Source organism: Vanellus vanellus (assembly GCF_965231255.1).
Source record: "Vanellus vanellus genome assembly, chromosome: 9".
In the NCBI taxonomy this organism is placed as follows: Eukaryota; Metazoa; Chordata; class Aves; order Charadriiformes; family Charadriidae; genus Vanellus; species Vanellus vanellus.
In genome coordinates, this window is record NC_138914.1 from 12,733,764 (window position 1) to 12,760,519 (window position 26,756).

General features: G+C 40.1%; 2 protein-coding genes across 2 annotated transcripts; one reads left to right on the forward strand and one right to left on the reverse strand.

The window, feature by feature from the left end:
- Positions 1–28: 28 nt before the first annotated feature.
- TMEM43 (transmembrane protein 43) lies at positions 29–16,210 on the reverse strand. The gene is made up of 12 exons (XM_082487944.1): positions 16,102–16,210; positions 15,145–15,294; positions 13,288–13,422; positions 12,468–12,562; positions 10,336–10,385; positions 8,011–8,080; positions 6,118–6,188; positions 5,831–5,952; positions 5,136–5,210; positions 4,953–5,054; positions 3,304–3,421; positions 29–2,309 (listed from the first exon to the last, which is right to left on the reverse strand). The coding sequence occupies exons 1-12, from the start codon at positions 16,111–16,113 to the stop codon at positions 2,107–2,109; spliced, it is 1,203 nt and encodes a 400-aa protein (XP_082344070.1). The 5' UTR covers positions 16,114–16,210; the 3' UTR covers positions 29–2,106.
- Positions 16,211–16,435: 225 nt separating this feature from the next.
- On the forward strand, positions 16,436–26,591 carry CHCHD4 (coiled-coil-helix-coiled-coil-helix domain containing 4). The gene is made up of 3 exons (XM_082487820.1): positions 16,436–16,585; positions 18,519–18,617; positions 25,420–26,591. Exons 1-3 carry the CDS (start codon positions 16,564–16,566, stop codon positions 25,713–25,715), a joined length of 417 nt encoding a protein of 138 aa, XP_082343946.1. The 5' UTR covers positions 16,436–16,563; the 3' UTR covers positions 25,716–26,591.
- Positions 26,592–26,756: the final 165 nt, after the last annotated feature.

A 26,756-nucleotide genomic window follows, 5' to 3' on the forward strand; every position in this document is an offset into this window, starting at 1 on the left:
AGCTGCTGAATGCATAGGTAAAGCCCCGGTTCCCTAAAAGCAGAAGATGCTGTATCCAGTCAGGTTGAAGCATCATATTTTTCCAATAATCATGGAGGAAGTTACTATTACTTAAGTAGTCAGAAATGGGGAGTAAACCCATGGTGGGCTGGAGTCAGCCTTTCATCACATCAAAGTGTAAAGACCAGATGGCAGCTCTGCTGTTATTGGGAACTTCCTTCCCAAAATGAGGAAATATTTGCAGGCTGAACAAAACCCAACTGCACATTTATCTCAACCAGCAATAGAAAACTAGTTCACATGAAAGCTACAAACTAATCCTCCATGTACCTGGACACTATTCCTGGACATGAAATGTGCAATACTTAAATGTAATAAAAAAAGAAGCCTACAGACTAACCTTTTGAAAATTGTACTTTATTAAATATACAAAAGCTCAGCACTTCTGTAGAAAATTGTGTCTTCATCTCTCATACAGTATGGCTGGTTAGTTTCCCGCGTCATTGGTAAAACAGCAGTCCAATTCTTCATTGATGGAGAAAAAGTTGGTGTTAGCGAGCAGCGGGAAGTGTGCCATATCGCTAACGCACAACAGCGGCATGCATGAGACCACCTGCACTTCCTATAACCTTTATTCACTCTTCCTGCTTTTACCAGAGTAACTGAGCCATGAGACTGAATTCACAACATACAAATACCAGGAGAAAAAAAAATAATTAATGCTAATAAAGTAATTACTACTTCTCAAAACATTTATGATTTATAACTCAAATCTCTGCTTTAGTACCATTTGTAGCAAACATTTGCTTCTGTGTATGTTCAAGTTAAGTTCCTTTGGTCTGGGAAACACATTTCTTCTGACAGTCATAACTGGATTTCATAAACGAAGACATAATTTTTGTACCGAATTGTGTATACTTACAGAAAAACCACACTGTAGCGTAGGGAGGGCACCTCTGGAAACCAGACTCTAGCTAGGTGGACAGAGGCTTAAAAAGAGACAAGATAGTCTCTAATCTCAAGTACTTGTTACAGCAGAAATATATAAACATGAACCATCACAACACTACAAGAAGTCATTCCTCTAACATGATATAAAGCTCAAAATTTAGGCTACTAAAGTCTATGAAATCTAATCAGGCAAAAATGTTTTCATTATTTAATTTTATGGAGTACATTCATTGTGCTTACTAAGTGAAATTCAAGAAAGAAACAGTATACACAGCAAAAAACCCCAAATATCTTAAAGAATATACATTCAATTATAAAAGTGAATTCTGTTTCAAGGCAGCAGGTTTTATTTTTAAAGGTTAGTGAACTCTGAGTATTCCCTTAAATAAGTACAGTTTGAAGTTAAATTTTTGAAATAGTTATGCAATGGTATAGTCCACACTACCACGTTGGATGCTTAACCAAGAACAACTTCAGAGACTTCTAAAAAGCCGGGGGAAATCAATGCTTTCTGACAAAACCACCCTACCTCAGAGCACTGCTAGCGAGGCCACTCATTATTTCAAGTTACTTTGAAACTCTTCAGTCCAAAAGCATCTATTTTATAAAAGTATTGTGTAAAATTTGGCTAAATTGTCTTTTCCCTTTGAATACATCCACTTCCAAATGCATCCGCCAAAGCAATGTACATGACACATGCCTGTGCAGGTAAGAATAGGCAGCAGAGGGAGGGATTGGCAGAGACAGGTACACACATGGATTTCCCCGGGATATCTAATCGTGGTCCATATGATAAAGCTGGCACTTTCTCCGTAATACATAAGGTGCCCCAACGACTTGCCTGTTCTCAAATCAGGGGGAATTAGTAGGTGGTAAGAGGTGCAAATCTGCTTGTTCACTCACTTATAACAAATACAGACATTCCAAAATACTTTTTTCCCCAAAGTTGATGTCACTGACTTCCTACAAACAGCATCCTATACTCATATTTTTCGTGGATAACATCTATCATAGACCACATTCAAGCCCCCTCCCCAACTCTTGGTGCACATTGCTGAACGGTGATATGCTGCAAGCATGCTGCAGTAACCGGAACAGAAATGCACTTGAAAAGTTTCTAACACAGATTCAGTGCAAAACCCGACTACTTCCTTCTCACTGCTGCTTCTTCGGTGGAACACGAGATTTTGCAACCACAATTGGAACTACAGAGAGCAACCCAATCAGCAACGCCCAGAGAGGGCGGTAGAAGAGCCAGCCGATGGAGATGGTCAGGAGCGACAGTGAACTGGCTACGCAGAAGGCAAATGCTTTTAATCCAATGTTAACCAGATCTCTCACAACAGGAAACCAGTCCACTGCAGAAAGAATTAAACAAGGGATAAAGAAGTTGACAAGATGATAGTTCAAAAGGAAGTCTTATTCATGCCTAGGATTTGCATACTAACTATTGGAATCAAAAGACAGACCCAAGTTATTTATCAAGAGCAGTGGATAAGGCATTTCAGCAGAGTATCCTCAAGGCATTTGATAATTAAGCAATAGTTGAACATCTAAGACAATGGTATCCTCATCTCTTCAGACAGGAAGTAACCCAAAATTAAGTCTGAAGTCTTGTCCAAGGCTTGAGAGGCAGACTAGAGTGATAGCCTCCCAGCTATGTCCAAGTCTAGGGCAAATTATACAATATACTAGCACAAAAATTAATTTCTGGCAACAATAAATCTTGCAGTAGCATGTATACAGGTAAGTAAATAAGGAAAAAAAAAAAAAAAAAAAAAAGAGTGCACCACTACAAAGCAAATGATAGCTTTGATGTTTGAAGTTTATACAAGTTGGAGACACCGTCCTGCTTTTCTCTAAGTTTTTATTCCAACATTTTTCTACACTAAAAGGATAAAGGAAAACCATTTTTGCTGTATGTTCACAGTAGTGTAGAATAACCAGACACAAAGACATGTTACTATACAACTACTAATTAAGACCTGTTGGTGGGACCACTTGTATATGGCTGTAGAAAGTAATTGGATTGCAGCAACTTGAGTTAGACTTGAAAGAACCACCCCAACGTGTGTTTTGGCTTCTGATTTTGGTAAGCACTGGGCTGGGTCTTCTGAGACTGGCAATAGATATTTGTGCACTTTTTTTAATGTTCACAAAGCAACTGTCTGGTTCAGGTGTCCTGTTTACCTGCAATTGCATACAGTAACTTCCAGATCAAATCCCATCTGAGTTCAAACCAGGTTCCTCCTGACCTCCAAATTAATTCATTGCATATATGAGCAAGAGAAGACATCTCTAGGGATTATGATCCTATTTCTATAGCATTTTAGCTTTCTGTAAAAAACTTACCCAAAGTGTAAAAGATTCGGGTCATTAGGCTGATGCCTACAAACATCGCCAGCCAGCCTGCTGCACGGAGGGCCCAGGTCTTCATGGTGTTACTCTCATGCTCTTTCTGAAACACCTCCTGAAAGCAAACACCATTATATGCAGCCTGTTTCTCCATTTCTTTTGAGATCCTCGATTCCAGTGTATTATGAGCAAATCAGAGCCAACAGCATTTTAGGAGTACAAATTCTCTCATAGAAGATATATTGCAGCTCATCCTGCAGGGTCTTTTTGTGCAGTATTGCTGCACACTACAAGAGACTTCAAAGTGCAGCACAACAAAACCCAGCATTTTTCCAAATTAACACAGCTAGACAAGCACCATTCGACACACTATAACCACAGGCAGGAAGCACACAGGTTTTGCTGCAAATGGATACATTCAACATATTACTGTGGAAAATAAGACACTGATATGTAAATGTAACAAGAAGGAATGATCTGACTTCACTATGTTTGGAGGAAGAGAGAAAAGGCAATGATATCACCCGTGGCTGAAGGAAAGTTATATGAAAGCAAGCAAGCAGTATGCAGGGAAGAAAGGATAAAAGGTATGTGTGTATATTGCATCAGGCAAAGCAAAGCATCTATGTGCAAGAATTCTGAGCAAGAATTTTTTCAAAATGGGTTGTGTGCCCCTCTGACTTTAAAAAACGTGCACACGAAGATGGCTAAGACATAATAAAGCACTTAATGGGAAAAGACATGTATGACTGACTGCTTGTACATACAGGTACTCTATGAATTATTCATTTGTAGTGAGTTAATTTCCAATGAACTAAAATTCTGTCTAATGATGATTCAGAGCTCACAGCAGGGAGTTGATTCTACTGCTCCTCTCTTTCAACTCAAAACAAAAGCCTTTTTAACTGCTTTTGGGAGCTCCTGTAAATTTTTGACATCTAGGATTTTTGCAGCAGGGCATGAAACAATCATTAATGGAAACAAACCTACTAAAAGGAGTAAATGAATCACCAAATTGCTGGAGCATGCAGGATTTATTGGAGCGTAATGGTCTGCCTGAAGGTTCTTTCTCAGCCAGAACAGCAATAAATATTTCAAACAAGTCTAAACTCCTGTTATTAGAAGCGGAAGAGAGGATAGCTGCTACAGTTTGTTTAATTAAAGCCTGTTTTTTACTATTTTACATACGATCTTTTCAAAAGCACGTGCTTGCATGTGTAAGTGGGAAACTACCAAAGAGCAAATAAAAGCAAAATGAGAAGGCACAGAAACAGCATTTAAAGTGAAGGACATTCAGCAACACAGGGGGATTTAAAAAAAATAAATATATAGCTACTTTAGCCACAGTTCCTTTTTAAAATAAAAAAAAAAAAAAAACAAACATCAGGAGTAGCTATAGCCAAATTATGTACAGCTAGTGGGCGAAGCACTGTGTTTTTCTGCAACACAAACAACATGCAGAAACCTGGAAGGCAAAAACTGGCTATAATGTGTTGTCCTAGAAAAAGGAGAGAGAAAAGACAATGTTTACATCGAGCACCTCCTCCTCTAGAGCATGTCTGAAGGTGAATGAAAGCTTATTCCCCTGCTGTTTCTGCACTACTAGATCCAATTTTAACCCTTCGCTAGTAAGCATGGTATCTCACCTCCACAGAGAGGTCCCCAGGGTACAGAATCTGCAGGACATCTCCAGACTTGGTATGATACGGAACCAGTTGATCGCCTCGCTGGCGAGCAATTACAGTCACCTTGGAAGAAAGAGAACAATATTTACTGGTTACAGAGTTGGGAACAGGGTTTGCAAAATACAGAAACAGCTGAAGACTCACCTTATCAGCAGAGCCCAAATGTGGGTCATCTCCACTCAGACCTGCATAGAAGAATGAGACACGAAGGTCTCCTACCTACAAACAAGAGAATATTGGAAGTCAAGAAAGACTTCTTTACCAAGGAAAATCACAAGAAAGACAACTTTGCATGGCAACACCCATTATGTATCAACACTTTTTCTGAATGTTTATGTCAAGCCAGAGGATACCCAGAATGATTTCCAAGGTGCACCTTTTTCAGGCCTAGTTGACAGCCGAAACAGGATAGCTCAAATGCTGTTTTGCAATACTTCCTCTGATTTAGCTGCAGGAGCACATTAACACCAGTGAGATCCTATGTTCATCCCTTGTCATTTCATCTTGTGGCAGAGGAAGGCAGGCAGCACAAGCTGACAACACGCTATTTCATTGTACTCAGTTCAGCAGAGCAAGGCAGAGGAAGAACCCACTGCCCAGCACCATCCCATGTCTTTCCATTTAAAAGCATGGCAGACTCAAGAAAACAGAAGACAAAGAAGCAGGATCAGAAGCTTTCTGCAAGAGAAGCACTCATGCTGAAGGACTGTATGAAGGGTGTCATCCTATGCGATGGTCTGCACTCCAATTTCTACATATTTAAATAGAAATGGGACATGCCCCAACTTTCTTTTTCACAAAATAGTCATCATCGCTTTGGTTTATCTTTCTTGTCTTACTTCTGGACGCCTGGGGTTCTCACTGTGGTAAAAATAATCTCCTCCTCGGGTAACATCAGCATGTGGATCCTCAAGGTTTGACAAGCTCAACTGCTTGAAGTCATCAATTTTATCCACAAGACCTAAGCAGGATAAAGAAACAAGCTCAGGTCCAGTCTCCAACTTGGAAAAGCCAATTTGCTGGCTGGCTTCCTGATTATCATTTGAAATGACTGCCATTGTGGAAAGAACCAAAGTCTGCTGCTGATACACCAGCAGACACAAAGCCAGTACAAAACAATTCTTACCCTTGGAAAGAACAAAGCTGCCAACCTGGACGTTAGGAGAAACAGCAGTGAAAGATTCCACAGCCATGGCACTGAGGAACAGAGAGAGTCCCTGATTAGTCCCAGAATTATGATCAAACTTTTGTTTTGCAGTGTGTAATATACAGCACATAAAAAGTACTATGTCAAACATCCGGAGAAACTCAAAGAGCTAAATGGCTGTCAGGATGTGAAAACAAATCCATCGAGAAACTGTGTTCAGACTTTATAGTGTTGGAGCCATTAAAATAAGTTAAAACAAGATATGACTGTCTCATCTCTCGGCCTGACCCTCCATTCACGCTGTAGGGTTTCACTAGTTTTTTCTGTACTGAACCTATCATGGGCTGAAATGGAGTTCAGCTCTCAGAAAGCTGTTCAGTGGTAATACAGAGGTTTTGAGTGACAATGAATTAATCACATTCCTAGATGAATTCCTGCAATACTTAACTACACTCATAAATGCACTTTATTTCTAGCTTGAATTTATTTAGCTTCCACTGTCAACTGCTAGATCTTACCTGCTAAATTAAGAAACATAGATCATAAAACAACTCCATATAAAGGTACTTCTACATCATGGCCAAGTTAATTAAATACCAAACCCAGGAATCCTTTACTTACAGACTTGACTTCATTCTCATAAGTCATACTACTAGAATCTCCCTGGCAGTAAACAACAGATTTAATTTTCACAGATGTCTAAGTTGCATAAAAAGAAAAGATGGATGGATGGAGGAAGAAGACCTGTAGTACACACTTAAAATAGAGACTGATTAATGCTAGGCATGAATTCTAAAGTTCAGCGTGTTTGCACACACCATGCCATCTCATGCAAGGATCCACCACAGTTATGCTCAGCCTCCTTGGTTTGTACCAATACACTCAGATGAAATGTTCTTACCTGCACTTTTAAAATTAAGTCCTGCAATAGCACTAAATCAAAAATGTTTCTTACTCTCAATTGGAGATTTGCATTTACTGGAGAATGGTTGGAGAATTTTCATGAACAAAAAAGTGTGTGTGGGGAGAACAGACAAAGCAGGCACACCATCGGTGCATCCTTTTTTCCATTATCTCTTGTCTATGCAAGTCTGCTAGTTGGGACTTATAATCAAAAACACATAGATCTTTGCTTTCCCTCCTGAAGTAATACTTCCAAATAAAAGACAGTGTATTTGGATGAGCGCACAGAACCAAAACAAAGTTCTGGAGATTTTGCAAAGTTCAAAGTTTTGTTGAAATCCTGGTCTTACTATCTCTCCAGCTGTATTTTTCACTTACATGTGATGTTTTTTGCCAGATGGCATCCTGCATCCTAAGGAACCAAGCAGGTGCTGTGAGAATGACAAGCAAGCTAAAACTTAGCATTTAAAATGGCACATTGTAGTGTAACTACAGAGATATATGAGAGACATACGAAACATTATATATGGGCGATTACCACAAATAAGCCTGTAAGCTCATGCATGCTAGCTTAGAAAAAGCAGCATGCAAGTAGCATGCCAAGCTTATGGCATGCCTGCTGTTCTAACCCTGTACTTGTAATAGAGAAAAGCATTAGTAATAGATTGCACTAACAGACAATAAAAGTCAGAAAGGAACCCATTCAAGTTCTCCTACACAGAGACCACATGGTCCAGAGGTAATATAATAATAGCCTGACATCCAGCTGTTACTAATGTATAGCTTAAATCTGGTTCCACCAGGCAGCTTTGAACTGCTCAAATCTCTCTATACCTTAGGTCTCTCAACTACCAAAAGACCAACAGTTTCCACCTACTTCACTGTGTCATGAAGATTAGTCATTTAGCTTTCATCTTTGATCAGAACCAGTGACAGAATCTAGAGGGACTGTGCTAGGTGCTGCATTACCTAGGGTTTTTGTGTCCAATTTCTCGATCAAAGTTTCTGCTGTTCACAACTTCCGATTTCCATTCAGTGTCTAAAGAAAATGATATGAAAGTTAAGGAGAAAACAGGAAAAATTGCCACTCAGATCTTATTTATTGAAGACACCTTTCAATCAATGAATCACCGCTAAGTTAGACTTGCAGAAATAACGTTTACATCAAAATATGTATGTGATAGTCTGTACTGATATTTAAATCCATCTTCTCAGCATATTAATGAGGAATGGCATGATTTAGAAAAAAAAAGGATTTTAGTGATAAAATTGTAACTTGACTTTGCTCAGTGGAAGCTTTGCTGTTGGGTTTGATTCCTGGCTCCACTCTTTGGGAATAATCTGGTTTTGTGAGGAAAGGCTGTGAGCTCTGCTGAAACTAGCCAATTTCAGTATAGTCAAGCAACAGAAAGAGGTGGCACCTGTATGTGCCCCCGTCAAAAATGCATAATGCTGCCTTTGTTCAGGCCACAGCAGCCTTCCCACATTCCCAGGACAGATTCCAGTAGGTTTCTTGTAACTCCTACAAAATTAGATTCCCTTTTTTGAGCAGCTTCCATATTAAATATAGCTTGCTCTAATTCCATGAAGTAGTAGAGAGGAAGGAAAAGGAATTTGGTTAAACAGTGGAGTAGGGATCATTCTAAGGGATATTCTGGTGTATTGGGTGCATGGCAAGATTTTGGTAGTGTCGGGGGCTGCAATGGTGGCCTCTTTGGGAAGAGGTCAGGAGCTGCCCAGTGTTGAACACAGCTGGATCCACATCAAGCCCACTGCAGGCCACAGCTTAGCCCATCAGTGAAGTTGGGGGCGCTTCTGTGAAAATATATTTAAGAAACAGCAGAAAAGACCAAATGGGGAAGGGAGGGAACAAAAAGGAGTGAGAAACAACAGAGGGAACACCAAAGTCAGAGGAGGAGGTGCCCCGCAGCAGAGCAGATATTCACTGCAGCACGGGGAGAGTCCATGCTGGAGCACGGGAAAAGCATAAGAAGGAAAGAGTGGCAGAGAGAAACCACTACATACTGACTGTAAACCTACCCTACCGCCCACATGCTCGCTGCTTCACTACAGGGAGCGAGTGTAACCTGGGGCGATAACAAGGGAAGGGGAGGGGAGGGGAGTCTGGAGTGAAGTTGAGCCTGGGAGAGGGCGAGAGCAAACGTGCTTATCCAACACCCTAATCAGTAATTAAAATATTTATTTTGATTGATAATAAATTCAGTTAATTTTCCCCAAATCACATGTTTTGCCCACGAAATGGTAAAATTGGTAAGCGATCTCCCTATCTTTATTTCAACCCTCAAGCTCTCTCATTCTTGTTCTTCCCAATCTCCTCCCCAGTCCTGCTGAGGAGGAAGGTAAGCAAGCAGCTGTGTGGGCTGCCAACCTACCACATCTAGGAACATACAGACTTTTACTGGACAGAATCCATCAATCTTGAGAGGGCAGCTGTTTTTTTAAAAGGCATTTCTTTTTGTTCCCTGCCACCGTAAGGCTGTTTTTCACAGCTCACAACCAATAACTTTGCTCCTTATGCATCTCCATGCTGTAGGGTTCCATGCTTCACTGAGCTGGGGTATTTTTATGATCACACCCAGAGACTGCTGCACACCCACATTACACATCCATGTGCTTTAATCAGAGATAAATGAAGCACAGAGACCAATCTCCAGATATATGATGACTCAGAGTATTTTTCCACCACTGGGTAGATCAGAATAATACTCTCAGTTCTGCTCGTGCCAAAAAAGCATTTGGCAAAAATCACAACATACATCAGAAGGTGCTGATGGTTTTCGTTACCTGGTATCAACACCTAAACAGACTTTCAACAGGCTGTCTTATAGGCTGGAGCTACACTGTTCTTCCCTATCTATTCTCTTCAACTCACACCTGACATATGCCCAATTACTCCACTTGTGAAGAGTAATCTCAGGCATACCTTTGAACACACTCCCACCTCTGCCCATCTCCTGTCACTGAGGACCTTATGGGTCCTATCTCTGGAGCATCCTATCCCTGGATGCTGCTCTGAACCTCTAGGAGTTCCAAGAAAAGACTTTCTGTAGTAGTTGCTTGCTAACATCACACCTCCTTTCACCTCAGTTACTTCAAGACAGGAAGGTCCTGCCCATTTGTTTAGGAAACAGAATTTTTGCTTATTTCTTTAGATTCCTTTCCTTTCTTTCCCAACAAGAAATACAGAGTTTACAACAAAAATCAAAATACACACACATAAAAGTCCAGAGTTACATGCATAAAAGGAAAGGGACTTTCTGTTGATAAACTTACTGTATGAATATTTTGTCTCTTTCTTAATCTCACCATTCTCTTCGTATTCCCTGCAGAGAAAAGGGGTGGGATGAGAACGAAAACAGTGCACACGCACCCCTGCTCAGGGCAGAATACACTTTACAAATGAAATGCACAGACCTCTCACTGGCAACACAAACTTATCTTTACAAGTAAACTAACTCTTCTCTGAACTACCTATTCTTAAGACATAGATTCTCTGTACAAGGAGAAAACTACACACAAATGCTAAACAGCCACAACCCATTTATTCCCATGTTGCCAACAAGGAGGTGTTGATTAGATCAATGTGGAACAACCATTATTAAAGACAGTGCGACAAGCTGACCTAAATCAACAAGTCTTTTACAGATGCTGCACCATAACAATGTTAAAACTGAGAAGTTATTTTTCCCACCTTCACAACCTCCAACACTTTTTTTTGTATGACACAAAAGCTACCTGGAACGTGAGTTCTGTGGAGTCAGACCTACATAATAGCTAATAACTTTTATACTACTGTCAGGGGAAATATTAATAACAGAAACGTTTTTCCCCTTCTGCTTGCAAATTAGCAGAGTAGCTAAGATCTCATTACAGTTTTGTAAATCCCATTGAAAAGGCATGTAGACCACAATATCGCCTACTATAAAGTAACCTGAGTGTCTCTCAAGCAACTAAAATTTGCAGTTTACTTTCACAGCTAGAAATTAACGTTGGCTTTTGATTATTAAGGATAAGGGGTAGCAGAGTCTTCTAAAAATCAAGCAATCCTATCTTGGTTTAATGAAGTACTTCAATTTGCACATGTATGAAGTATGAAAGAAATAAAGAGATTTCCCTCAGAGTCACGTGCCAAAAAGTCTCAAGTGTCTACAAGTCTGAGAAAAGAATCTGACTTCTAGATTCAAAAAAATCCTATTGTATCCAATTAATTGCTTTGAAATACTCTAGTGTATGTTAGGCTGTAGGTACCAACCAGGCAGTTTTTGAGTCAATGGGTTTATCAGAGTTTATTCTAGAATTCATAATTGAAATTGTTTGGTTCACTTACTTTTCTAACAAAAGTTAAGACCCCTTTAGGAGATTAAAAAAAACCCCAACCAACCGACCAACCAAAAAAACTCCAACAAGTAAATTATTGTCATTGTGGAAGAAAGCCAAGGGAAAATATGATTAAGGTTCTGGATTCAGCAAAAATCTTTTTATATTTCCTTTTTGAGGACAGGGAAGAAAATTGGCTTGAGGGTCCATGATCAAGTTTTAGAGAATGGCAGCAGGAAAGGCTTCGCAGATTCAAGGAAAACGAAGATTATAAAGTTTTATTTGAAAAAATTCAGGACCAAGTATTTTGGGACAATGGTTTGATTCTGCTAATCAACTAGCAGGCAGGGAGAATTATTGGCTCACAGTTACAGAAATCCTGACAGGCAGAAAGTACATCAATAAATAAAAGAATCTTTAGGAACATTGGAAAGGATAGAAATCAACTGAATCTTTGGGAAAAACACAAGTGATTTTTTTTTTTTTTCATAAATTGGTAAAGATCTTTGAATTCTGTTGACAACACATGCCAGAAGATAGATTAATGGGCTCTGAGGTGGCCCAACATCAGACAACAATAATGAAAACAGAAAACCACAGTTGCAGCATGGAGGCCAAGAAACCCCATATGAAGTTATACAAAATCAGGAAACGGAAACAATTGATAAAAAGCCTTGGATGTTATCCAACTTTTATCAGACACAAATTCTGCAGCATTGACCATCTACTAGATCCGACATCTCCAAGGAAATTAAAGTGACTCTCTAAAAAAACCCAAAAGCTCTAGAAGTCTCCTTCCATAAAGACTTCTTGTTGTTTTTGGTTTTGTTTTTTTTTTTTAGTTCAGGGGTGGGGAGAGGGAAAAAAGTGATGGGATCCTGTTGAGACAACAGCTTGTGCTGGTTTTGGCTGGGGTAAAGTTAATTTCTTCATAGTAGCTAGTACGGGGCTATGTTTTGGACTTGTGCTGGTTTAGTTATTGCTGAGCAGTGCTTACACAGAGTCAACGCTTTTTCTGCTACCAGCAAGTAGGCTGGGAGTGCAACAAACAACTTTATAAACAACTTTTAAAGATTTCTTTCACTTACGTGGAATCTTCATATTCCACCCATTGGTACATTTCCACATTACGTTTAAGTTTGACAGCCCAGATGGAGAGTCCATAGCTGGGATCAAACAAAGGCTATTGAAAAATCAAAGAAAATACAAGTCAGTATAAATGCTATACCTCACAAACTCAAACACTGTACTTTCATTATCAAACCCATTTACATATCTCACTGTACATAGTTAGTACTATGTTACACACAGCTGAATGTAGAATAAATGTTATGAAAGACAAAAAGGACTGCCTCTTCAAATCACTGATAAATCTGACTTAAATAATCATCGTCAAAAATTATTGCCATAGTGAAAAATAAAAGCAGAAATGCTGACTAATGGTATGCAGGCTTAAATGTTTAAATGAGGGGAAGATTTTATTTCACTGGAAGCTCCTGTGCTGTGTTAAATTCTGCAATGCATGCTGACCATGGAAATCATCATTGCTACTGAAAAGACAGAACTTGCAGAGCCTCTGCACTGCAAGAGCCTAAAGACTTTACAATATCATGAATACACAACAGGTTCCCTATACAACGGGGAATTGAAATTATCCATCAAAGGCAATGGGAGGGTAAACACAGCTAGAGGTAGCACATTGCTTGGGTGTAGGGAAACCAAGGCTGTACAGCATCTCCCTAATTCCAGGCCAAGAACCAAAGCTTGGGTAGTCGCCAGCAATGCTTACAGGGACGAGAGAAGCTACACATCTTCTCCCTGGCTATCAAACATAGTTTTAATTGGCAAAGACTTTTCCTTCCCTCTAAGATTGAAACACTCATATCTTCAAGACACTACTTTATTTACCTTAGATGTACTCAGAGCGCCAGCTAAGTGCACTAATCTCCCTTCATTTTGCTGAGACACAGTGTGGATGCTATGAAGAGGGATCACAAGAGAAAGTCCCTCATCAAGAGATCTGGCTGTCCTTAAAGCTCGTCCCTGTAATCAAAAAAAAGCAAAATCACATTGTGGAGAATCAATGGCACAGCAATATTTTGTGAAAAAGATTAGCAGACAAGTGATCTGAAGACCACAAGGAACGCTTGTATATTCAGCCTCAAGGCATATTCTCGAAACACATTTGTAATTCTCCACTGTCTCTTTCTCTGTGGCTGACACAGTCTGGGGCAGTACTTTGTACCCATGCAGCAGGATAATTAACATTGACTAAGCTCCTCAAACACACATAGATTATTCCTACAAGGGTCCAAATTTATTGCTCTTCACCTCTTACTTTGTTCATTGTTCACAAATAACTGCAAACAATTATGCCAATTATGGTCCTTTTTCCAGAGACCCATATGACTACTTGGCAGCAATTTTCCTTACCTTACCATCATGTTATGGTGTGCTTTTTCCTGCAAAATTATCAACATTAGGAGTAGTTCTTTTTCCTCTTGTAGAGGTATAAAAGGAAGTCTTAGATGAAAATTCACAGAATTCTGCTTCCCCACTCCCAAACTGCCAAAAGCATGTATGTTTGCAATGACAGGGTGTCCTGGTTTGAGAGACACAGGACTAATTTCTCTTCTAATGCTTGGGAAAACTGCACTTTCAGAAGACTCCAGTGTCTGAGTTTGTGAAAATATTTACTTTACAGCCAGCTATGGTGTGTGGGTCTCAAGGTCTCAGTGTTTTTGAGCTAGCCAGGTGCAGGGATGAGGAGGAGTGAGACCCGGGCACTTGACCCAAACTGGCCAACAGGATTATTTCATACCATCAACGTCACACTCATTATAAATTAGAAAGTTTGCTGAGAAGTGCTCTCTCTCCCTTGATGGCTGCCATCCTGAGAACTTTGTGCCCTGGTGCCGGAGCCCTGAGGCCTTCCCTTCCTCCTGAAGCTGTAGCGCTCGCAGTGTCCGACATTTGCTGTCCACTGCTGGGAGTGCACAGCTTCCTACTGATATAATTGGCTGAGTATAATCTTTGCATATTCTGTATTGGTGTCGGGATCAATATCAGTTCTTTAGTGCTGTTAATGTTAATTATCTAATCTTATTCTATTAAATCTGTTTATACTTCAGCTCTCGGGTTTTCTTGTTTTTCCCGATTTCCCTTTCCCAGGTGGGGAGGGGTCATCAGGTGATAGAATGATTGTCTAAATGTCAACATATTGTTATGGGTCTCTCAGACCATAACACAGAGTGTTAGAATTCCCTGCTTACTGTAATTATTATTTTTACTCTAAAACCAAGACATAAAATAAACCTGAGAATAAATAACACTCTCAGTTTTGGAACATGGAATACAAATTCCTTTAACGCAATTATAACAACACTAGAAGTGAGTGCTGTTATATCCCAAGAAAAGGAGAAGACTAGAACATGGTTGGCTCATACAACCCTCTTTCAATAATACCAAAGTCTGTTTCTGCATCAGCTTACAAGTTTTGGATCTTATCTCTCATCCCACACTGCCACTGTCTCTACTACACTCAGTTCTACAGAAATATTAGCTGTGGCCCTGTGATTTCACTCTTCTGTTATATCCCAAGCAAAAGCACCAGGGTCTCCAGACATAACGTCCTCTTCTCATGGATGAAGTAATAAAGCTTTAACACGACCATTTTAATAAGCCTACAAATGCAAAACTAGTTGAATGTCACCTCAGCTGTGACATTTTAAAACTGTGTGCAAACACTGACAGTATTTCACTTACTTCATTGGTAAAAAGAAGGTAGAAAGACAGAAGAAATGTCACAAGTCCCATCAACATGCCTCCAGAAGTCTCGCTCAGCCTCTCCAGGAACCCTGGTTTGGACTCACTTGTGATTTTAACATGTTCTTTTCTGCTGCCTGTGTCAGAGAACTGTTTGAGATAAACCAAAAATGCAATATTGGTGTGAAAGGGGATAGCATTCTGTTTCAAAGCAAGTCTTTTAGCTTTGTTAATACTGCTGCTCTACAGAGCAGCACCTTTTGCCTTGGACCAAAACTTTCCCACACTTATTAAATACCTCATCACACTTTTGATACCAGAAATACAGTCAGTAAATAAAACTCGAGCCTGATAGAAAAAAACAATTTCTATTATAGTGGTTCAACATGTTCCTTCAAGCTTTCTTCAGTCTGTCTCTAGGTTCCCTATTTGGTGCCCACACCCTGCATTCAGGCCATGACAAATTGAGTAATACTCCTGAATTCCAGACCAGCTAAAACATAGCTATAAATAACAAGTTACGTTTTACCTCACCAGTGGAAAAGTGCCTGCATACTTTAAAATAATTGCATCTCAGGCAACAAAAAGAGATAGCCTAAACCGAAATTGCTATTGCTGTCCTAGCCCATGCCACATTAAAGCACAAAAGCCCAGGGGGTTATATACACCAGCACTCAGTATGTACACTGGCAGTGGGGAATAACCAAGAAGCAACTTGGTTAGTTGTAGCACACGAGTAGCACACGTAGCAAAGAAAGGAGGCGAGGCTTCTCTTGTGCTCATCTCGAGATGCCAGGCGGGACGTGACAGCGGCCCCTCCGCTACCCGAGGCGTTGCCCAGGGCCCCCCGCCTCAGACGGGCCACCCGGAGGAGCGGCCGCAGCGGGAGCGCGCCGACCCTGGGGACCGCCACACGCAGCGCGGAGCAACAGCAAGACCGGCCCGAGCAGCACTTACATTCCTCGACATCTTGAGCCTCTTGCCCTCGCTGAGTACCACCCCGAAGAGGCCGCAGGAGCCGCACACCAAGAACCGCCCGCAGCCGCGCCCTCCGCCTCAGGGCTTCCCCCGACCCTCCCGCCCCCGCGCCGCACCGCACCGCGCCCCGCCGCAATGCATGCCGGGACACGTAGTACCCACCGGAAAATATCTCCCCGCCGGGCGCGGGGCATGCTGGGAGATGTAGTCCGGCGTCGAGGCCGAACCCCGCCCCGGCTCTCTCGGGCCGCCTCCGGCAGGAGGTGCGTCAGCGGCCGCCGGCGGGCAGGGAAGGCGCTTCCGGAGGCGGGAGGTCATAGCGTGGAGCAGCGCGCTGCTGCCCGGTGCTGTGGAGGGGGTAGAGGAGGAGCGGAGGGGGCGGCGGCGGCGGCGGGGCGTCTGCGCGCACGCTGCGGGGAGAAGGTACTGGACGGCTCCGCCATGTCCTACTGCAGGCAAGAAGGTGCGCCCGGGTGTCCTCCCAATGTCACCCCGTCGGGACAGGCCGGGCGGGCTGGCCCTGAGGCGGCCGGGGGGTGGGGGTGAGGCGGGACGGCTGCCCGCTCGCCTCAGTCCGTGAAGGGAAGGCGCAGCCTGAGGGGAGGGGAGGCGCGAAAACTGTCCGCGGGGCGGCGGGGGGAGGGCTGCTCCCGCTCCCTCCGGCGACCTTTCTCCTCACGGTAGGCGGGAAGCCGCGGCGGGGCGGTTGGCCGTGAGGCGGGGGAGGGCGTGGAGGGCCCTCGGGGCCGAGCCGCGCTGTGGGGAGCGGGGGGCCGGTGCCGCCCTGCAGCCGGGGCCTGAGACGTCCCCGCGACATGGCCGGAGCCGAGCGTGTGTGCGCCCCGGGGCTCTTCCTTCAGCCCGCCGGGCTTCCCTGCGGGGAGGCTGAGGCGGGCGGGCGGAGCGGAATGGCATTCTCCCAGAGGGGTTGAATTTCTACCAGCTTAGCTTAAGTGGCTAGAGGTGGGGTTCTCTTACCTGTTTTAGGAAAACACCGTGGATGGACAGGGTGGGTAGAGTGCGAGCTTTGTTGCTGTATCTGTACAAGGTGTTACGCTGTACGGGTTGTGGTATTTGGGAGGCTCCACCGCTTCATATCGTGGGGGATACATTTCCCCCACCGTTGAAGGAATGAAAAGTGGCTAAATGTAAAGTTTCACACTGGAAAAAAGTCATTCTTTATTTCTAAATGACATTTTGAAGTGGTAAACTTTGGTACACTGAATGTTGAGGTAGTCATTAACTTATTTTAACAACATCTTGGATCTTTGCAAGATCTGTTAGTTGTCTTGTGGCATCTTACAAAATTACAGTGGCAAGCATTAGAGTTCATATGTTTCTAGTTCCTTTTATGTAAGAAACAACTGGGCATTCTACGTTGTAAAGTTTGCTGGAGTACAACGCAGAGGTGACAGAAAACTATTTCCCTTTTAAAAAGGGTCTAGATTTATCTATTTCTCAGACATGCTTAACTGCATATTGGTTAGAGAGCGAAGTAAAGGGAGTTACTGAATATCTGCCAGTTGAGGTCACACTGAGGGGCAATAAGATACTAATTTCTAATAATGCCAAGTAACTGCCAAATTTATGAATTTGGAGAATGAAAGGAAGTTCTTGGGGAAGTTGCCTCTTTTTTTTTTTTTTTTTCTTTCCACTCAATGAATACTCAGTTATGTGTTCAGAAGAGTTTCAGTTAGTTGTTCTTTTATGCTTGTGTCTGCCTCAGAGTGGTTTTTTTTTATAGTTTTACAGAGTTGTTAGAAAACTCTACTCAGGTTTCAGTCAAGCCTCCCCCCCGCCCTGCTACAGAACTTCATCGTTAAATCGAGTGGCACAAGAGCAGGAAGCATGCTGTGTTGTTTTTCTATCCTTTGTAATGTTCACAGTGCCTTTCAATATAGTTGGTTCTACACTGTTAAGGTGCTCTTTAGAATTTAATTCAGATAATAATTGTAAACTATTACACCAGTCTTTAATGGGGAGTACTGTTATTAATTAGTATCCTATGGAACACTTCCTGTAATTTAGTATAGTTTTTCTTTCACTCTCCCTTTTTTGTCTAACCCCTTCATCTGGGTTAGTCCTGGCAACGTAGTAGTTTGAGCTGGTTTTGAAACAGCTTTTTAACTTCACAGTTCAATGAACTGTACTGTGATCTGCAGCCATTACAGTATGTTGGTGGAACTTTGGAAGACTAAAATTTCAGTTGTGTGTTTCTCTGAACCAATAACTGTTCTAATAGAAGGTGGTTGATAAGTACAACAGCATTCATTCACTGTTAACATTGATGCATCGTGTTGAATATCTCATTACCATGTGGTGTTCAGTAGCTTTGTAAGTGATTCCTTCAGTGTCAGTTTTCTCTGAACTTTTACTTGTTGTCTCCTGTATGGCAGGAAAAGACAGAATTATATTTGCGACCAAGGAGGACCACGAGACACCAAGCAGTGCCGAGCTGGTTGCAGATGACCCGGATGACCCTTATGAAGAACAAGGTCAGTAGTAAGCAGAACAACAGAAGTAAGGAGTGATACATCACTTCTATCATATTCTAACAGTCTTTAAAAGCAAGAACAACAAAAAACAAACCTTGTATGAAGTAGAACAAATGAGTTATTTTTAAAGATGGAGGTTATTCAGTAGATAAACACCCAAACTCATAGCAGTTTTAACTTGCAAATTAGGACATTGCAAATTAGGACATCACAAATTACATGCTTTCCTTACAGTGTTTTTTTTTCTTCTACAATTTTAATGGTTTTTCAAAGCGGCCTGTTCAAATATATCAGTTGATGGTTTTGGTTAATAGCCAGAGATACCCAGAAAAAATGTTTCGTTCCTTCCTTTTATTAGCAAAGTTAGAGCTTAACCAGCGAAAATTATGGTCGTTCTTTCACTGTTCTAAATGAAGAAGTGCAAAGTTCAGAGAAGCTGAAGTGAGTTACTTGCCACTGTCATTGATGTGAGTTGCTCACCTGCCTTTGTGCAGCTGAAATGCCTAATTTATTGATCTCTGAATATCCAATTTAATATAAATTATACCTGAGTAATCCTGTACTATACTAGCAGCAGTATAATCAATAACTAGTAGTAATATTTTTCAATGGCACGTGACAGGTAAGTTCAAATTACTCGGTTTTCAACTGTAACCATCTTGCCTTGAAAAGATGTAAGGTAAACTTTTCAGTGAAGATTACAGTTCTTACATGAAGTAGATCTAACCTGCAAATGGAGCTTTAAGAGAGCAGAATATTTTTGAGGTCAAGACTTGCAATATTCTGATTGCACAGAGCATATTTTAGTTTGTTTCTAATGGGTAAATGAAATAATCTTCCTATCATGATGATTAAATAAATCTTGCTGTAGGTTGATAAATTGCCATGAATAGCTGTGAATTTGGGTTAAATTTTTTTTGCTAATTGCCTTTATGCTTATACATGTTTTAAGCCCGTTCATTTTGTGTAAAGTGATCTCATTGCTCTCAGTGCAGCTGAGATTGAAGTAAAGGCTTCACCCTGTTGGAAATTCTGTTGGAAGGTAGAGCTTAAGCAAGTGGCTGTGTGACCTTTAGAGGGCAGTATTTAGGCACAGTTTAGCAGCTGGTGCACACAGGGTGGCTTTGTTAGCTGAAGCGGTATGTAGTTTAATTTGAACCATCTTTTCCTATGTCATTAAAATAACTTTTTCATACATAGATTTGTGTTGAAATTATTTTGTATTTAGCTGCCTATTGACTTCATTACAACTCTACGTAGTCAGTAGATATATCTAAATGTTTTGCTCGTCAGCAGTGATGAGTCTGTTCAGTTTTATAATCACCCAAATGGGAACAATGAGATAATTTCAGTTTCAGAAGAAAACTGCAGTTTAGTATCTGTCAGGAATTATTGTACCTTGTATTTTCAGGTAGCTTGTTTCTCTGGCTAAAATCCAATGCCCAAACTGCCTATTCAATGGAAACAGTCTATACTTTGAGATTTGTTATCATTTTCACTATGAGAATGGTGCTTCAGCGCCTGAGGATTTCAAATAGAAGCAATAAATCTGTGGCATTTATCTGTTACTGCTTTGACTGGGATCGAAGATGGAACCTACAAATGATTCATGTAAAGTAGTTCATCCTTAGGTAGAAAACTGTCTAAGGAGAGCTCATTTTTAAGAGTATTGACTCCTGTCAGTATGCTATGTGGAAGTGAAACAAAATCAGAGTTTTTAACTCCTGTCTCAGGAAAATTTGCAATTCATTATTGGTCTGTTAAGTGAAGAGTTAACAGCTTCTAATGATCAGATGGTGGAATTAAGTTCCCCATTCCTTTTCTGGGGCCTGTGGCTTTCCGTTTCCTCTGAAAAACTGGAGACTGCTTGCAAAATAAAGCAAAGAAAGATACTTTTTCCAGATACCACGTTTGGAGAACATACAAACCATTGGAAATCTTGTCATTCACTGAGCTGTTAAGTCACCTTGTGTGGTGTACAGCTAAACCTAATGGCTTGCTGTTTAGCTATGTAAAATCATGTATGCAGTCTGTATTAATGTTATGTGTAGTTGTTTAAAGTTCACCTGTCTTCCCCCTTATAATTGTTTGTGGTCTTTGATAATTAAATATTAGTAAAAGGTGTCTCTCTAGCAACAACATATGGATGCATATTGGTCCTATAACAAAGCATCTATTTTTGACACCAACTTTAAAGAGGAAAGGGATCTAGCATAATAGACATATCACAACGGCTTGGAATGTGAGCATAGAAAACTGTCTTCCTTCTATCTCACATCCCACACTCCGCCCCAAATTATTATTTTTCTGGTTGTACATATACCACAAGTATATAGTCTTGTGCCATTTATTTGGGTAATAAACTATCCGAAATTAAGAGGCACTTCCTCCTTGTTTAAATGCTGTATTCATTGATTCCTCTTATGTGTATTTTGCTGCATATGGAAAGGCCATGGTGAGGAGTAGAGGTGGTGCATTTGTTGTGTTGGTTTTTTTTCTAGCAATCCTGTATCTACAGCATATTAGATCACTTGCTTCCAAAACTATAGAGAGGGAAGAAAACAGAAAGCTAGAAGCTAGTTATGTCAGGGACACCTTACGGTGAAAATGTGTGTCTGATTCAAAATGAGAAACTGTGTAAACTCTGTTTAAATACTGTTAATGAGTTTGGGTTGTTTTTTGGGGGGGGGGGGGTATGGGGCGTGGTGTTGGATTTTTTTTTTTTGTTGTGTGGTTGTTTTTTTTTTTCTTAGCATGTGATAAGTTACTGCCATGCTTTAAGGGTTCTCTGAAAAATTGCTTGAACAATCTTGGGCTACAATGCATCAGATCAAAACAAAGAAACATTTGATATATCACAGAATGTAGCTGCAGCTAATGGAAGTGAAATTTGTGGGCAGGAGAGACATATGGGCAAAACATTTTGGAATATGTTAAAGTGCAGAAGCTCTGGTTCGTGTGGTTTTTATTTAAAAGAAAATTGGATAGGGCTTTGCTGTACATAAAGTTACATGCAGGCTTTCCTAATTTAGCTTCTACTTTGAATAGAAGACTTAGTTTCCAGTGTTCAGCTTCTGTGGCATAATTCACTATGACTCTTTTCATCTTTTCTGCTGTGCTATACACAGAACAGCCATATCTGGGAAAAAATACATTTATATTATATATAGCATAATCTGTATTGTTTTCTAATACAGCTGAAACTTTTATTTGAGGTTTTGTTTTTTTTTGTAGGGGCCTTTTTCATACTTAAGATAAACACATAGCTTAGGAATTTTTGATTAGTTCTTATTTTGTTTCAGGCATTAGCATTCATTAGCCTTTGAGCAGTCTACTTTAGTCAGTAGATTACTTGGGAAGACCCGTGCTCTGTTTCCTTCGGGAGAAAACAAAGTTATATAGTATTCTTTTTATTTCTGTCAGTTATGAGATTATTTATTTTTTTCTATTAGTTATGAGACTTTGGTAGGCAAAATGTTAGTGGCTCACTGTAAGCCAAAAACATTGAAAGAAATGAAGCCATGTGAAATGGGAAGGCAGACAAACCAAGGTAGGTTCAAGTTAGCGTTTCATATTGCAGTGTATCTCAAAGTTCACTGTATGTGCCTTTTGACAGCTGTGGCTGATGGAAACCAATGAAGAATTCACTTGCAGCAGTTTTGAAATAGTATTCTCACTGTGAAGCTTGTTTCTGGTCTTATGTGTTGCAGATGAAAGAATTCAAATGTGAAAGATACCTAGTTTTCATTGAGATCTTATTTTTCTAATTTTATAGGGCTTATATGAAGAAGGTATTGGTGAGTTTTATGCATGAAAAGTAATTTTTATTAGCATTACAGCTGTGATAGGAGAGTTGGCTAAAAGTGCTTATGGAATTGCACCTCAAACACAGGTTGTTGCTGTCCCCTCCCTTCTCTGTTACTCCAGACTTGTTCCAGTCACCTTATTTTTTAGAGACAGGTTTGAAATGGTTTCCACCAAGGACTGATGAAGCAAAAACCCTAATTCTTTTAAGAAAACTTGATCAATGTACAGGACTGCTTTTATGACTGATGATGTTCCTTTCAATCCTGCTTTCTATGTGTCTGTCAACTTACATTGTGAATCATTGGCAGATAAAATTTTTATTGTAATGTTTGTTGATATATCAGCGAAGAAACTTTTCTCAGAGTATCAGTGGGACTTCATTACAGCAAGTACAAAGACAAGTCTTTACACAAATTCAGATGGGCCTGCCTTCATCCATGATATTAACAAATCCCATGAGCCAAGAGATTAGGTTGCGTGGTGTCAGCAGTTAACTGCTAACATAAGCCTTGATCTGCTATGATGTAAACAAGGTTGTGTTTTCTTCCCCAAGTACAGGCTCAAGTAGAGATCCACTAGATCAGTGACATTCAGGCTGTATTTGAAAGAAGTTTTAATTCAATTTTAATTAAAAATAGTAATCCTGTCTAGTGCAGACTTGCAATTCAGGGAGAGTGATGTTTAAAATCTGTTTCCGTTTTAATTGTGTTCTAAGCCAGCTGATACACTTAATCATTGAAGTGTGTATTCTGCTGTAATTATCAGTGAGGAAATGCTTGCCTTATTCATCTGGTTTTTAGTGTTTCTTTTTTTTTTTCTCTTAAAGCGTGGTTTCTGTGCATATAACATCTGAAACTGATGATATTTCAGTGATCAAATAGGTGCAAATCAATGCTCATGGGATGTACAAGAATGTACTGCTTATGGGATAACTCTTACATTGGTTGTTAAAATTTGCATACTTGCAAGGCAGTTCCGGTTCTAAAAGTAACAATTTAAGAGAATTATTTTACAGATAAGTTTATTGCTGTGATGTCTTCAGGAACATTTTGGAACTCTTCATGCATTTTTTTCTTTTTGAAGTATTAGAAAAATGACTGTTTAAAATGACTGGTTGATGTTAGTGAGGAGGAATATAGGACTTCGTAATCTAGCTTACAAAGCAAGCTATATTTCTTCTACACTGTATGATCAATGTCTTTCTGCTTTATGTTATCCTTGGCAATAAGGAATTAGACATCAGCCATCCATCTCCTTGTCTCCCAAGTTCTGCTTTTCTTCCAGGCAGCTAGAGATGCCATGATGTGCTGTACTAGATATATCTTCTCAGTGCGGTGATTATTACAGATATTGTACAAAACTGTCTTGCTGAATAAAGCGTGATCTATGAAAAATGACAGTATTACTTCAGTTGATTAAGTCATGCTAAAGAGACTGTTAGTTTCTCTAATGAAAAGGAGGCTGATCAACACTGAGACTCAACTGACTTACTTTCTTCTGAACTGCATTGGCTGAATAAGAACATATTGATGAATTGCAAATCAGTGTAAAATTTTCCTTTCATTCCTTTTAATATAGCAATAAATATGATGGAGCTGATTTTACTGTACCAGCATGTAGGATTCATGATATCATGGCCTAGTGTCCAAAGAGTTGTGAGTGGGAGCAAAATGTACGTCTGGAACTTCATGATCCCACAGGACAAAGACAATTATAAGTAGGCTTACTGAACTCTGTGGGAGTATTTTAGGTAATGTCAAGTTACATCAGGCCCTAAATATAATTTCATGTTCGGATCAGAATGAATGCACTGCTGTTCTCTGACAATGGTAGTTTCATTCCTGCTTCTAAAGGGAAAGTACTTAACAGCATGTGCATAAACCTGAAGTTTACCTTCTGCAGAAACTCAACCTGGAGATGAAGTTAGGGAAGTCTACTAGAGAGGAGGAGAGCAAACTAAAGTGGAGAAGAAACCAGCTTGGATCACAGCACAGTGCTTATCTTGTTCTTTGTAGATGAACATAACTACATATATGTTCATGGAAAGTAGAGAAAGTGAATGGAGATACATTGCTTTAGAGCAATGTATTGGAGACTCTAGAAGCCCACATGAACAAGTCCATTATTACATTTCTATACCTGACTGTTTAAAAGGTTTTCTAAAACTTACAGAGGAAACGAGTTCTCTGGCTTGCTGCTTCAACTTCATTGTGCAGATCAGTTGATGTCTCAAAGAACATGTGCTCATTTAAATTTGTACCTTGCTATTCCATCACTGAAGTATTTCTGTGATTACTTTAGCTGTTCCAGAGCAGAAATCTACAGCTGTTCCAGTTTATTTAGAGTCTAAAATCAGACCTAACTCACTTTCAGTTGTGATCTAAAGTGCAATTTGATTTCTGGCAACCAGACGGAATGGCATGCTCTCACTATTCCTTGTGTTCTGTGGCATGTGACTTAATCTGTGTCTTACAAATAAACTGATTTTCTTTTTTGTAATTCTGGTTTTCCAGTTCAAATTTTAAGGGAGAAAGTTGTGGGTTAGTATTGCATTTTTCTTCTTGTTTTAAATACATCCATCAAACTTGATTTAATATAATTCTAGTCTTAATACTGGACTTAAATTCTTATGACTTGTATGACAGGATTTTAAGGCTTGCGTGTTCTCCTGACAGAGTCTGACAAGTGGATTGACTTGACTTTGATCTGTTTTGTGGTTTCCTTAGAATATTCTCAGTGGTCTGTAGTCCAGGGAGAATAACTTAAATCAGGCATGGATATAGAACTATCTCACTTTTGCCCAGTAAAGGATCATACATATCGGAGACAGAAACAGATGAAGTGAAAAGTGAAAGGTGTTTAGTGTGCTTGAAGCTACAGAGCTAATGTGGCATTGTCAGTACTTCAACTTACACCTGCAACCTAGCAGCTTTCACTGAATGAAATCAATTTTTGGAAGGAGTGCTTAACTTTTTCTTCTCTCTTGTTCGTTCAGGATTGATATTGCCCAATGGAGATATCAATTGGAATTGCCCATGTCTGGGTGGAATGGCTAGTGGTCCCTGTGGGGAACAGTTCAAGTCAGCCTTTTCTTGTTTCCACTATAGCACAGAAGAAATAAAGGGATCAGACTGTGTGGACCAATTCCGTGCCATGCAGGAATGCATGCAAAAATACCCAGATCTTTACCCTCAAGAGGATGAAAATGAAGAAAAAGAGAAGTCAAGCAAAGATTTGGAAGCTACTCCTATGGAGGCTTCTGCTGCCAAAGAGGAGAAGGGATCTAGCTAATGAAGATGCAAGGAGGCTGGTGTCTCCATTTCTCATTTTCAGAGACATGGACTTTTGCAGTATGTCTGTCTTCTAAGTTGTCAAGAAATGTTTCACCATTGTTCTATACACTGTATCATACTAAATAATTTATTGCTGAAGGACAAATCTCAGTGCTACAGCCTTGCAAATAAATACTGCAAAAAGAATGAGTATGTGTATGTATTGTGTAACCTGCTATCAGACACAGTTAATACTTCAACACCTGTTTTTACCCTCAAGTTCTCCTTGAGTTTTGACTTGAATAATGGGTTTAAATATATATAGCTTTCAACAAAAAATTCCACTAGCACACCAGGTCTGTCTTCATTTCGGTATGTTCTGATCAATAGTTGCTCTCTTTTAATGTATTTTGTTCTTTTAATAGAAATTGCATTAAACGATTGTTTTTCCTTGGAGTGTTTTTTTTTCCAGAATGATACAGGACTTTGAAAATGGCCTAAATCTAGAATTTGTAAAATAATTTCAGATGTTCTTATTAGGTTATGGTTGCATTTTACTACCAGCATCGGGTAAGGACTGCCAGAAGAACGTCGACATGTGCATCTGCTTTGATTTTATTTACTTACTGTGATGGCTTTTGCATTTTTAAAAATGGTGTGTTGTACAACCAATGATAAAGATGAATGGAAAGAATGTTTGTCACTGGCTTTATTTTTGCTCTGAAATCACAGGTCTTTGGTTCCTTTAGTTAGTCCCTGCTCCTTCAGTGTCTAGACAGGCTCTTGTAAAATACTTTGAGAATACAATGAAAATGTTACCTGGTGTAATGATCTCAAAACAGATACTGTGACTTAAGTGCATATTAAAAAGCAAATACTTTTTACTTTCATTAAAAACTCCTGTTTCTGTGTGGTGTGTGTTTTTGTTACCACTGCTTGGATTTGAGATACTCTTCTGTGTTGTAAGCAGACTTTGAATCTATTTGTGGGTTGTGAAGATCATTTGCTCCAGCTTGTCAGATTTTTTATTCTTGTCCTATTCTTTTTCTTGCCAGCTCCA

Coding starts and splice junctions, on each gene's coding strand:
- TMEM43 (XM_082487944.1), bottom strand. Junction 13,423..15,144: donor ACCTTCTTTTTACCAATGAA/GTAAGTGAAATA, acceptor TTTTGATTACAG/GGACGAGCTTTAAGGACAGC. Junction 8,081..10,335: donor AGAGACAAAATATTCATACA/GTAAGTTTATCA, acceptor CATTTTCTTTAG/ACACTGAATGGAAATCGGAA.
- CHCHD4 (XM_082487820.1), top strand. CDS start 16,564: ATGTCCTACTGCAGGCAAGAAG. Junction 16,586..18,518: donor GTCCTACTGCAGGCAAGAAG/GTGCGCCCGGGT, acceptor CCTGTATGGCAG/GAAAAGACAGAATTATATTT. Junction 18,618..25,419: donor TGACCCTTATGAAGAACAAG/GTCAGTAGTAAG, acceptor TTGTTCGTTCAG/GATTGATATTGCCCAATGGA.